The sequence below is a fragment of the Pomacea canaliculata genome, linkage group LG2, assembly GCF_003073045.1.
Source record: "Pomacea canaliculata isolate SZHN2017 linkage group LG2, ASM307304v1, whole genome shotgun sequence".
NCBI lineage: Eukaryota > Metazoa > Mollusca > Gastropoda > Architaenioglossa > Ampullariidae > Pomacea > Pomacea canaliculata.
In genome coordinates this window covers 12,474,471-12,488,343 of record NC_037591.1, presented here as the reverse complement: position 1 = coordinate 12,488,343, position 13,873 = coordinate 12,474,471, and the positions used below count along the sequence as shown (strand labels likewise).

Here is a 13,873-nt window from a genome sequence, read left to right as displayed (position 1 = left end):
GTGAAAGTAAAAAAAAAATGACCTTGTGTCAAAAACAAAAACCAAACAAAATCAAGTAGTCTTCTGTTAACAACAAAACTGAGAAAAAAGTTTCCTACTGGAATATTTGATAATTAAAGTTGTTGAATAATTAGTAACTTTCTTTATGTGTATAAGCAATTAGTTTTCTTAAACAATTATCGTATATTTTTATTGAGCACTTTACCATATTCTTCAAACACAATTAAATGTGTACAGGACGTGCAAAGAGACAGATGTAGTTTTAATGTTGACGACTAAAGAAAAGAACACGCAAATGTCCAGAGGACGGCGTGAGTGTGATTTTCTGTGACACAAGGTGCCCACCTACACTCTTTTATTGCTCTTTCTCTCTTTCTTTCCTTATTCTGAGACTGAGGTGCCTCTTTCGGTAGGAGAGATCTGACGGTCCCCAGATATTTTGTGTGGAGGAGATCCGGGGAACCAATCCCGGTGCCGAGTTCCCCCCGCCCACGTTATTTCTCTAATTATGTGTGTCAAACTCGCATGATGTTGAAAGAACCAGTGTAGAGGAATGCGTCACGCTTGAAGAGGTCTGTCATTGTTTCTTCGTCTCCCTGGCAAACTTTGTTTGTTTGTTTGTTTGTTCATCTCCTTGACGATTTGATGCGTGTTCTAATTGTGCAAGCACCGAACAATCCCAGTCACTGATATTTCTTAAATTACTGAAGTGTCTCCCGTGTGGTCGGAACAACAAAACCGACAGGCGGACTCCCAAGATGGAGACGGAGGAAGTGGGGGTCGTGGGGGTCGTGGGGGTCGTGGGGAGAAGACAAGCTTGTAAGCACGTAGAACGCAGGACACGCTTCGCAGCCTGAAAATGTTTCTCACGAACTGGAACACAGGCAACCACTTGGACTTGTTCTGAGACATTGGTTAGAACTAGGGACAGGTCATGGTCAGTTCCAAGAATAAAGAAAATCTTAAAAAGCTTGCGAAGAAACATACGATTAAAGGTTAGACATAATCTAAATGTGAAATAATAAAAAGATGAAAAATTAATTAATGAAAAAATGTGATTTGCACAGTGGTGTTTGTGTGTTTGTGTGTGTAGTATGTTTCTTTTTTGCGAATGGACATGCGCTGTGTATGAGGGGTGGAGTAGGTAGCGGAGGGTGCTGCTTAGTGTTTCTGTACTTAAGAGCTTGAGAAAGATCATATAAATAAGGAGAGAGAAAGAGAGACAGAAAGGTGGGAAAAGACTTTACCTGGGGTTACATGTTAGTTATGTGTCAAATGTAACGTGAGTATGAACGCATCTGGGTTTTCTCATCATTGTTTTCTTAATATGAAGAAAGTTTATTAAAAACTTTGATCACCTTTTGAAAACTATCTGCATTTATTATTTATCTCTTTACACTATTTAATATTTATTTGCTTGTTTTGAGCGACCTCGTACCACTATTAGCCATGAAAATAATCCAACAAGAAATGTTACTACAAAATGTAATTACAGCAGCCTTATTTGCACAGAGTTTATCATTGAGACTTCTCGATTCATCGCGACCATCAACTGTAATTATTCTGTTTAATTAGACAAGTGCCATCACCATTAGGACATTTATGTAAACTATGTCTTTAAACTACAGATTATTTTTTCGAGCCAACTACATGCACGACTACAAGTTTACTTTTCTAGTGATTAAAGCTTACTCCTACAAACTTCCAGCAGTTTAAAAGCTATTTATTTTAATACATTCTTTTAAGTATAGTTTCCTGTGATGGAAACAGGATGAGAGTGAAAGACACCAGAGCCTTGACAATGTATGGTATTACACCATTTTTAATTTGTAACGTGATTAATTCAAGTGTAAGTACACACTGAAGCACATAATTACATTAAAATATGGATCACTCATTGGTCAATTAAAATTTTGGGGAGTTTTGTTATCGCACAATGTAGTTATTCTTTTCTTACATCTTGGTATAACCTTTTCTTCCAGTCCCCCAAACCATTTTATTTAATTCTTGCTATTTGTTATCTTCGTATATTTGAAGAACTGAATTCAACAGAATGGGAAAAAATAATAGGAAGAAAAAAGAGAAAAAAAAAACCGAGAAATTGAGAGAAAGTGAGCCAAAGACAGAAAAATAAAAAGAAAGACAGAGAGATACAGAGATAAAAAGAGAGGCAAACTAATAGAGAGAAAAATATATAAATGAAGAAAGGCAAAAAGAGAAGGACCACTCCTCAAGAGGTATGAGAAACTGTCTCACCACAGAGTAACCGGTTCTTAAACACACACAATAGTCTTCAAGTAACAATGATACTTTATATGTTTATTTACAACGCTTGCAGTCATAAAAGCAGGAGGGATCGGTCAGCCGAAATTCGCACCTCCCCGCTAGGAAATCAAGAAAAGGTTTGAGTTTTCAGCTGAAAATAATACAAGTTCGTGTCCTTTGCAGCGACTGTCAAGGCACTAGAGATCGGCCACCCCAAGGGCGGCCCTCCCGTTAGGGCAACAAGGAAGCCATGGATTTATTGTGGGGCAACGGGCGCACTCCCACTTCTCATATTGGTTAAACTCAGATCCCGACAGGCAACGTGTTTTGGGGAAGGGCAGGCAAGGACGAGTTGATGGTGACAGAAATTTCGAAATGTGCTTCTCAAATAACTCCTTGCCCCAAACTCTCAAGTCGCTCTTTGTCACGCTCGCTCTGTGTGTCTGTGTGTGTGTGCACGCACGCACGCGCGAAAGAATAGTGCGTGTTGCAACATGTGTGACGCACATGAGAAGTGTGTTTATTGCTTTTTACAGAAACTAAGGAAGCAGGTGGACATTTTTTTTTCAATGGGTTAGTAGGTATCAACAGCCACACGAAGTGAAGAGACACAAACAGAATGGTTAAATGCAAAGCAAGTTTAGAAACAAAAAGGAAGCATTTATGCATTGGAACATCAGTTAACTGGACTTTCTAACAACCCGAGTCTGTAAAATTTCAGGCATGTTCCTTTAAGGTGCTTAAAACGCAGTTCCTCCCTCTGATGGATCATAAGATGAAGATCCCATTAAGTCAGATTAACAAAATGTTAATGTGTGACATCACAAATTAATCTTAATTTGAAGTAGCAGCTTAACTTTAATTAAGATGATTGATATTTTACATCAAGAGGCTGTGAGATATCCGGGATCCTAATCTTCTTACAGCCTGTCGGAGAGGACAAGTTCTGAGTCCTGGTATCCTGGCTTCCCTTTTAGCTCCATGATTTTTGTCACGTATAGTTCTTATGAAGCTCACGATCATTTCTTGTATACAGATTGTCAACTGTTCAATCCATAATCCAGCTCTGTGTGCACGTGTAGCTCTATGGCTGAGCAAGGTATGACACATGCGCGATGCGGTAGTGAGCAGTACTCAGGCCAGAAAAAAGGAATAACTCATGGTTATGAACGTTGAGTCTACTTGTGCTGTTTCAGACGGTTTATCTCCTGCAGCTAGAGCTTCAAAAGAACCTAAAAAACAAAACAAGAAAAGCACTTGTAGGAGTTCAGTAATTTTAATCTACGGTTATACTCTTAAAGATTAACAAAGACTAATATAGGAGGCTAATCCGAGGATAGGTATGCCTACCATGTAAGAACATGAAACACGTTTTAAAAACGAAATAAATCGCATGATTACTGAGCTGTTGCAAAAAAAATTCCATTGTTTACAACAAGAAGAAATCAGAAACCAACATTGAAATGAATACTCCCAGGAAACTCAATACCTGGCACCCTCTGAGCAACATTTGAGACATTGTAATTTGGGGAAAATAATAGACAGGTGTATGTATTGCACTGACACAAAACAATCTTAGCCAACCTGTTGCGACTGTCGTAAAACCGATTTCGTGGTGTACTTGGCGCCATTGCAAGTGATGTCGGGACAGACGATAGTTGGTAAACATGTCACTGCAGGGGGTCGTTGAAGTATCTCATTACTGTCTACTGTAACTACAACCGGTTGCTCTGAAACCGAACATGATCCTCCAAATACCGACATTGTGGTTGATCAGTGGTATGTAACCAAAAATATTTAGGAAGCTACTCGACTTGATACACCAGGGGACTTCACCACGCAAGGGTCAAGCGAGATATACTCGAGATTGTGGCCTAGGATAAAGAATTACATTTCATTACTTTGTTGACACAGTAGATTCTTATTACCTTATATCATTGAACTGTTAGTATTTCACTAAATTGATACTATGTGATACTCATTACATTACTCCTTTGATAATGCACTTTCTTATTACCTCACTTCATGGAGACTTTACATCCTTACTGCCTTAGTCTACGGACGCCCCAATTCTTTCTGGGTTCAGTTACTGGGTTTACTCACTTACTGTCTAAAAAAATTAAAACAGGTAGAGGTTAAACATAACAATCCTAAGCTGACTGTGCTCAGTAGCTGAAGCCTCATTTCCTCTTTCAAGGCTCTCGCCTCTTGTTTGTCATCGAGGAGCGAGGATCCTACAACTCAGTCTCTCAGTGTTGCTGTGATTCTTCCTTGTCACATTTACAGTTTCTGATGGTCACTGATGGAGTCTGTGTTAATGCTAAATCTTTTGATTTTACACCACTTCATCAGACTAGGGTTTTCTGGATCCGGTAACCTCTTGATATGTGGTTAGTCCAGAGCTGAGCGACCTGTGCTTGGACGGGTTTGTTGGTAAGAATGAAACGCGCGGTGATTGAGGTTCTCCTACCCCACCTTACATGCGCTTGCTTCCCCTCTACCTCTGATACACCACTATCATCCACCATCTACTCAGTGTCAGGTACTTTAAACAAACTTTCCAAAGATTGGGGAAAAATCTACGCCACAGATTGCAATAGCAATGTCAGGCTTCACAGGATCGGGTGCAGCAAGACCATCGGGTTTGCTGCCAGGTCCCCACTTGCATTTTGCTGCAAGTCCCTTCTTATCCTGCTCTGCCACTGCCAGACAATTAGCAGCTACTTATTGATATCAACAGAACAACCAATGCGTTCGAGTCCAAGAGCCTAAAGTAACTGCTCCAAATCTTCTACATGGAACATGAGACCAACGGATGTTAACGGATCTCAATCAGATCCTCATCCGGCAGCAGCAGGGAAGCGGGGCCAGTAGGTTTGGTTTGACCCGCCACGACATTCTAACACCTTTTTCAAGGTACATTGGAGGCCAGTCAATGTCAAGGCAAACAGAGGAAAAAATAATTACTGGCTGACAAGAAAAGAATGACCAGGAGCTGCTTCCCGACACTCGAGCCTGAAGTTGCCGACCTCGTCAGATGCTTCATCGATTCGGTTCCCTCCCCACTCCCCGAGCATTCATTACCCGTCAAGAGTTGAATGCATGAATGAATGACTCATTTTTCCTCGAATTTCATTACCTGCATCGCACGCAGGCAATGTTCAGCCCATAATAACTTTCTGACTCCTTCTTATTGATCAGAGCATCAGAAAAATATTCACAACAGTTGAACGCTGCATCACCGAGGGTGACAACATGTCCAGGTCACTGAGACCACTTTTCTCTGTACTTTCAAGTTTGGATTTGCAAAACCTATTTGATTTTGCTGTTAGCAAGCAGGTGGCGTATGACAAGGTTTATAATTAGCCAGGTAACCATGTAGAAATATCAATTGTTCGTTACTAGACACAGGTGACGGATGACAATGTCGATAATTAACCAAACCGAGTCATTGCATTGTTTGACCCAGAGATCGTATTTCTGTTTGTCTGTCATGTTGTTATGGCTACGCTCGTATTTCGCGATCTCGCCATCATTAGGTGCGTGTTCTCCTTGATTTTTTCCCATCGTTCCATTAAATGTTCACTTTCTACTCAGGCGACCGACATGGGTAGTTGAGGTGATTTATTCCTTTTAGCGGATTGCACTGAGTAAATCAACACAGAAACGTTTGTGAGTAGAGTTTCACGGAGTTGCAGTAGCCAACGCACAAACCTTAAGAAACTTAACACATAGAAACACCTTTCTAAACCACTTTCATGGTATCAATAAGGCTAAATTAAAATAAATTAGAGAATTATGAAACAAAGCAAAGACCCTTAAGTAAAAAAAAAAAATCCTGAATACTTGCCGATCTTAATTGGAGTGCACAACGATCAAGGAAAATTAGTGTAAAATATCAGCTTTAATTGAAGGGGGAATCGGTGCTTTAAACGAGCCAGCAACTAAGGCCTGTAAACAGATGTCACATGCAGAGAAAAAACAGCGTGCTGGAGACGAGAGCTGAACCCAGGCCAGCCCACCCTCACTAAAGTGGTGACAGTCGCTAACCTTTGCGACACCGGACCGCCCCGAGAGACTTACTGGATGTGAATAAAGATAATTTTAACTCAAACAACATAAAGGAGCCGATTTCTTTTTCTCAAAAATGTACCCGGATATGAAATATTGCCTCTTCCATATGTATGTATGAGAGAGAGAGAGAAAAAAAAAAGAAGGAAGGAGTTCAAACTTGCACACGCAGAGCACAAAGAGTCGTTACCACCCGCTGCACTCATTTTCTGGGGAAAAAAAAACAACAACGTTGGTGCGCATACCGAGGCAGGTGTTGACGACTCATGCTGCCTTGAGAGAAGAAAGTGAAATAGAATCTGTGGACAGAATCAAAATACGATGATGCTTTGTGAGCTAAGTAATTAATGCTGATTGCTGAACGAAATTAAAAGGTCGGCATTTCTTTGCCCCCTAGTGTTCTCACATATCTTCAAAATACGAGGATTCTCACGTCTCACATTATGAAATTTTTTAAATTTGTTCTTTCTCTCTCTTTTTGTTTCCTGCCCTCGTCTTTCTGCATTAATGCCTTTCTCGGCTCTATTCTTCTTTCTCCCAACGCGCTCTTCTCTCTCTCTCACACACACACGCACGCGCGCTTGCGCACGCACCTCCAATCTCTGAGTGGACCAACTTTTCATCCTTCTAACCCGTATCAGTAATCAGTTTTCCAGCATGCAATCTCAGGTGACAATGTCGGTCAACATTTCGCCCTCGTTGGTGCACAAGTCCTCTGGTGGATGTGTCCAGACCCGCGAGCTATCCGTCAAGTCTCAGCTAGTCTCTATCATTTGGCTAAAATCACGGGCTTAGTGGAGCCATTAGCCTGTAATGGGAGTTTGTTGGTGGGGTCGACCCTACCCCACTTGCATCCAAACAAAAAAGAACCCAGTCAAGGTTAAATAAACAGAACTAACTGTACCCCCAACCACTCCTGGGTATTCCCTCCAGCAAAGCTGCGTGACCAGTTTTCTTAAGCACGGAGCGGGAAGTTTGGGAAGGAGGGATTGAAGAATGTAGTAGGCAGTATCAAGTAGCTCAGGCCAGCACACGTCCATAAACAGGGTGAAAGAGGTGCAGGCTGAAACACTATAGCAGCCATAGGAACCCCTCCGAGGGGCGTACTGCGCTCCGGTGACCCGAATTTTCCACTCGAGCTAGTCCTATGTTTCTCTTGCACAACTACGTCTATGATCTCTCCTTTGCCGTTATGATCTCTCCTTTGATTCTTTCTTTCTCTCTCCCTCTTTCCGAGGAAGCAGAATGGGGAGTAGTTTGAGCACTGGCGTTCGACCTAATTGGCCAGAGGTTCGATACTCGCGTGGCTAAATCAACTTCTCTTCGCACAGTCAGCCTAGCTCTCGGGAATGATACCTGACTACATGGAAAGTTGAAGAAAGAAATGCAGCGAGAGAGAAAGAGAGAGGAGATGGCCACCGCTATCACCAGAAATAAAATGCCGGCTCCTGAAAAGTGGGGTGTCTAGCTCTCCATCCCAAATCCACTGACATCCACAGACAATTTTCAGTTTTCTTGCTCCACAATACAGTTACACTTTTAGTGACAAAAACCCACAGTTTTTATAGCTTTGAAGCCATAAAATTAAATGTATAAATTATTTCTAAGCTACTATTTGACAAAGTAAAGCATCTCAGTTCGCAGATAAACAACACTCACGGCTACACAGTGATTCCGAAATTCTGTAAGAAACGCTTTTTGTATGTCATGTGATGTTGTCACAGTAGTTTACCTTGGGCAGTAAACATGGAGCACAGAGTAAACGTTTTTTCAATCTGTGCATGCGTTTAAACCGTTTTAATTGTAGCTGTTGCATCATTGAAATCAGCATACTACAATAATTTTTGTAATTTCTTTATCTTTTCTGCGATTATAATCTCATAATGGACGACATAAAACTACAATAAATTTTCATTTGTGTAATAATCACGAGCATCTATGGTCTACGAACTTTGTGTGTGACAAAGAGAGATATCTCAATTCTTTTATCAACATTTTGCCATTACTACCATTATCACAAGGTGAGCCTCGTTTCCTCCAGTTCAGACATTCCTACGCTCTTATTCACCTGAACCAGAGAAAAAGAGAGAGAGAGAGAATAAGAAAAAAAGGAGCAAACTGTATTTAACTCTCCAGCATCCCGCAGAACAGGTACGAGATTGACTTGGGGAAGATAAAGGATCAGCGAGGAGACAGAAATCTTTAACACACGGCAACCATTGCAGTAAGAAAGTCCCGGGATTTATTCATAAACCTTCGTGTTCTTACACAGGTCTGCCTCACTTCACTCAAGACTCCGGTGCATCGTGTCGATGGCGCGTGACGGGTTTTGAACACCAACATCGGTGCTTCAACTGCTGTGACATACAACATGCACACATTATTTGGGAAATAGTTTACCCTGAGGTCGTCTGCATTCAGGCACAACACACAGTGCTCCCCACACCTTTGACAGCTATTCTCTACCCTCGTTTCTCAAATGTGCTTTTCAGCCCTGCTACAGGTGAGTACAGGTGACTTGTTTGCTCACCTGACTGATGTCAGTCCCTGTACTCTGGTCGCGGCGTTTTAATTAAATTTTACAAAAACCAATTTTGACTTCTAGACGTTAATTAATACTGTGAATGGGGTCTTTAAAACGCAACACTTTTTTTTTTTTTTTGGCATTTAGTTTGGTCTTGAGGACCTCACCTTTAAACTGTCCCAGAACGGAATCTTTATAAAAGGGGCGGGTTCCCTAAATGTTTTCAGGGCTGACAACTTCATAATAACAAAGTAAAACACATTATCTAGAGCTAAAGCCACCAGAGTTTGTTTTACACCTTTAAAGAGTTGTCGCTTTAAAGTGTACTTTGCCTGACATCTAAAATCCTGAATGGTTTTGTAAGCTATAGAAGCAGATGTTCAAATCCCCTGCGAAGGTGGTTTGCAATAGCATTACACATGTTTCCAGTGTCTCTCTTGACTGGTTAAAGTGCTTTTATAAATGTACGGACATATTTATCCTTCACGTCTGGGTTGGGAAGCTTTTCAAAAATAATTTGTGTACTTGTTTCAAGAGGTCTTCACGATTGGATGAAGGGTTTGTTAATAAGGTGCCATAGATTATTGTAGCACTCATTCTCCTCTGTTAATTGAATTATTTTAAAATAAAAATGACCATTCTGCTTCAACCGCCTTTAGGTTCAGAAACGGTTTATAGTTCAGTTCCTTTTGCAGTGCATGGCAAAGCAAAGATCGGTAGCGTCAAAAGAACGAGGGAAGACAACACTTGTTTTTTTTAAAGTCAGCTACGTGTAGAATAGTCTCCCTTTGCACTGAAACTGGGAAAAGTCTGAAATCATTGACGGACTCGGGAAACAAAGAGACAGTATTCTTTCTGTGTGAGTGGATGGCTTTTTAAAAATTCTGCATGTTGTACTGAAGTAAAAATTATTTGATTAAAAACAATCTTTTTCATGGAAATGATGCTGTTAGCTACGAAAGAGTATTTACAGAAGTGGGGAATAATTATAAATAACTCAAGAAAAGAAACAATGGTCAAACTATACAAACAGCTGAAGAATGGTATTTTTCAACATCAGAGTCAGACAAACATCACCAGTCCAGGGAACTGCCAACGAAGTCATTAGCGAAGCGAACTCAAAAATACATTTACCATCATATTAATCGGTTTCCAATGCACTTTGCACAACTCTTTTACTATTTCACCGAAATTATAAGATTGCAACATTTTAATTTCTGCATCGGAAAAAAGACGAGATAGTCACAAAAGATTCTGATACTTACCGGCCAATCAGACTTGTTGTCAATAGTGTGTTTAGCACCTCAATCTCCGTGTAAAATTCCTCCCTCCACATGTATAGATGCTAACTTTGAAAGGAAGATTTAGTTACATATTAACTCACAGATGATTCATCCACTAACGGCTTTTGTGTCCTGTTCTTCGTTTTGCCATCTTGTTTTGGGTTTTTGAATTGACAGGACTGTGAGCTTTCTTCCCTGACACTTTGACTTTTCCGGCTTTGTGGACCATGCTGCTTTCCATTTTTAATTAGTACTGTTTTAGTGCAGTGCCATCATGTCTTGACGTGAAAGATTATTCTTACAAAGCTAACCCCATGTTGCAGACACGTGATTTTGAATCTGGTGCCCAATAATCTTTTAATGGAGACACGTAGAGGACTACATGTTGCTCTTTGATCCTCGTCGTTGGTATTGAAATAATTCTCTGTCGGTCTTTCTCTTTCTTTCACACTGTTGTCGCTTCTACGACACGTTCTTCAGAAGTGTGTTAAAAATACTTTTCTACAATGTTAACATTTTGTAAGCTATAAGGTTAAGCTTTTCACTTTAAAAATACGTTAAAACAATGTACACTGTTGCTTTGCATCTTCTTATATTTTTATTAATAGTAGAAACAGAAATAGGAAAAGTTTTATAATTATTACTGTATTTGTTAAAAGAAGATTAATTAAAACTCAAATCACAATAAATATTATTAATAAAATATAACTAACAATATCTCACATTTATCACAGCATTAGTCGCAAAATATCACTAAGGAAAATACTGTATATGACATACATGACAGCGGTAAAAAAGTTCAAATAAAAACACTATCATCATTCATCATCTATTATCAATAGAGCATAAAACCATAAACACATCAGGCGTATAGTATCAGTATATACAGAATTGGATATGTGAAATATATTCCAAACAAATAAACTCAAATTATAGAATGTTTAAAAGTAGTTTTTTTTAAACTAGAGCACTACTTAAAAATACTTCCCCCAATCATCATCTCGAATAAAATTCATTTTATTGAATAACCTTTATCCTGCGAGTAAATGTAGGCAAACATATACCTAGAAGTGAAAGGTTCAGTAGCCTGTAATACTAAGGAAATAGGGTACGAATTCCACTATCTATTTAATTGTAAAAAATTGATAGGTGTAAAAAAATATTTACCACTTTACTACATTCACAACCCTAATGTTTATAAATTCATTAACTTCAAAAACATAAATAAACCCTCAGAAGATTAGACCAATTAGTGAAGATATTACTAAGGGTTTTGAACTAAGTTGATAGTGTGTGTAGCAGGGTGGCGGTGGGGGATAGGGGTAAGTGAGATATTACATATTGGGATGGATGGGAGCATGTCTATATGTACAGTATCACTATGTATAGTATCACTCAGAGATAAAAAAGAAAAATAGTTACGAATTAGAAAAACCTCCACTTCCTCCGTTACTAGAATGTTCTTCGTTGTTGTAAGAACTGTGCTGATATGCCTTGTTTCCAGTACAAATCCACAGATGATGGCCTAACCTTCACAAACAACGTTAATAACAACTGAGGTCACACTAGTCTCCTCCTTTCACTTTGCTTTCTGTTTGTGTCTGTCACACGGTGCCATGCAACCTTCTGGTTCCTCTCCATATTCCAGTGTACAGTTCCTCCTAAAACAATCAGTGCAGTAACGAGACACATCGGTTGTTTTCTGTGTCACAGTAAGCTTGTGTTTGTGTTTTTATTATTATGATGCTGGCTTATTTAAAGGAGTTTATGGATTCCTCGATGTCTTCTACTGGTTGACTTGGACCTCTTCACTTGAAGTCGATTACATGAAGTGGAGAATGGAGATTTCGATGTATTCTAGTGGGTTATGTCTAGTCGATTAGCTGAAATAGAAGTAGACAATTTAATTGTATCCAAGCTGTCTTTAAATTGGTCCGTTCATTTTCTTCTTACATACTAACACACAGCACACACCCGTACACACATTCACACGCGCACACATACTAATAATCATTGTTTTTACTGTTTATTACTACACATACGTTACTTTCAGATACAAAAGTATATGCAATGAGCGTGCGTGCGTGTCTGTGTGTGAGGCTGAAAGTATTTTGTGTGTGAAGAATGAACTTGCCTGCTTTTCATTGGATGTCATTTCCCAGGCTGGCATCTGTGACAGAGATGTTACACTGGATATTTGCCGTAATAATTAAAGCTGTGTAGGTATTTCTTTCATTGTTACATGATTCAATTATATGCATACACGCCCACAAGTTCATAATTTTACTAAAACTAACTTTTGTCATTTTCAGCTGCTGGAGGTTTGAACTTTCTGCACAAGGACAATTCTTTGACAATGACAATTCTTTGTTAACGAGAGGTAAAATAAGCAAGAAAATGTTTTTTTCCATTAAGAGATAACAGCATAGAGGCATTTATTATAGATTACACCTTTACATAATCATATCACATTAAGTTACTCATAAAGTCAGTCAGACCAGAGTATTTACTGGCGTAAAAGTACCACATTACTTTACTTGACATAAGTTTATTGCAAACAAAGGATTTACCACGACACTTGGGTAGACTTCACCTTTAGATGAAACAGGCACGACAGAAGAATTTTTTCGTGTCCCTGAAAACAATAGATTTCCGTGTACAGTTAACGGCAACTTTCACCTATTTAACTTTTATCGATTTCGCTTGTGAGAATCTAACTGTTATAATGAAGAGTAAAACTTGTTTTAGTTTTGTCTAGTTTTTTTTTAGCCTCGTTCGTATTATTAGGATCGTAATCGGTGGTTATGATAATTCCAACCGTTTAATTAAGAGAAAAAGTTCCATAATTTTAGATGGCTATTTCCAAATCATTACAGAATAATCAGAGAATTAGATACTTCTTCTAACAAAGAAAGATGCCAGAATAAAGGCTGTTCTTTTTTCATTACCTTTCCTAGTTTTCTTCTTCTTGATGTATATGATGACTACAGCCACAATCAGCAGGATTGCAAGTGTGAGCCCCACAGTCAGCCCCACAATGAGCGCCACGTCTAGTGATAAGTAAAAACATTGTAGACTACAGCTCGTATACATCAGCAAAGTTTGGTCACAGGGGGATAGGGGAACAACTGGACTATCTGGCAAAAGACATGGAAGATGCATCTCAGCTATAAACGAGTACAGTCGTATTATCTTAAGCCCTGAATGATATTGCTTAGGGCAATAAACACATAAAATGGGAAAACTTATGCAGAGAAAATATAATACAATTTCTGCTCTTTTTATTCTATAATTCAGAAACTTCGCTTACCATCCTTTGGATTTGTTCTGAAAATACAAGTCAAGAAAAGAAAAATTATTAGACTTGACAATTGCTGGTTTCGAGTACGTTTGGTTGTCTTCAAAAGTGTGTAGCTGCCATGTTTTTGTGAACCTCAAAAATGGGAGGATTTTTATTATATCGATAGCATCTTTCGGCTTTATATTACTTCTTTATTGTGTTATTTACTGTTGTCTGTGTTATACCATCACAGCATCATTATACCATCATTAACTAACGAATTTGTTTCTAATTCCCAACAAGGGATGCTTCGTCATGGTCATCGGATACATCGCAACATGAAAAAAATTACCATTGTATATAATAAACTCTTCCTATAAGAGATCATTATGTATTGTGTGTTACAGGGATGGGGAGTAGCTGTAGCCGTAGCTACATTTTAGAAAGTAG

At 39.1% G+C, this 13,873-nt stretch overlaps 1 protein-coding gene across 7 annotated transcripts in view; it reads right to left on the bottom strand.

Annotated features, from left to right (window-relative positions):
* Window positions 1-10,772: 10,772 nt before the first annotated feature.
* LOC112557056 overlaps window positions 10,773-13,873 on the bottom strand; it is a 90,928-nt gene continuing 87,827 nt past the window's right edge. For all 7 annotated transcript variants that reach the window (XM_025226660.1, XM_025226658.1, XM_025226661.1 and 4 more), the window contains 5 exons: window positions 13,454-13,470; window positions 13,092-13,193; window positions 12,714-12,778; window positions 12,278-12,313; window positions 10,773-12,026 (listed from right to left, as the gene is read on the bottom strand). In XM_025226660.1, coding sequence (XP_025082445.1) covers window positions 12,015-12,026; window positions 12,278-12,313; window positions 12,714-12,778; window positions 13,092-13,193; window positions 13,454-13,470 — 232 coding nt within the window. In that variant the 3' untranslated portion in view covers window positions 10,773-12,014. The remainder of the gene's footprint in view (window positions 12,027-12,277; window positions 12,314-12,713; window positions 12,779-13,091; window positions 13,194-13,453; window positions 13,471-13,873) is intronic.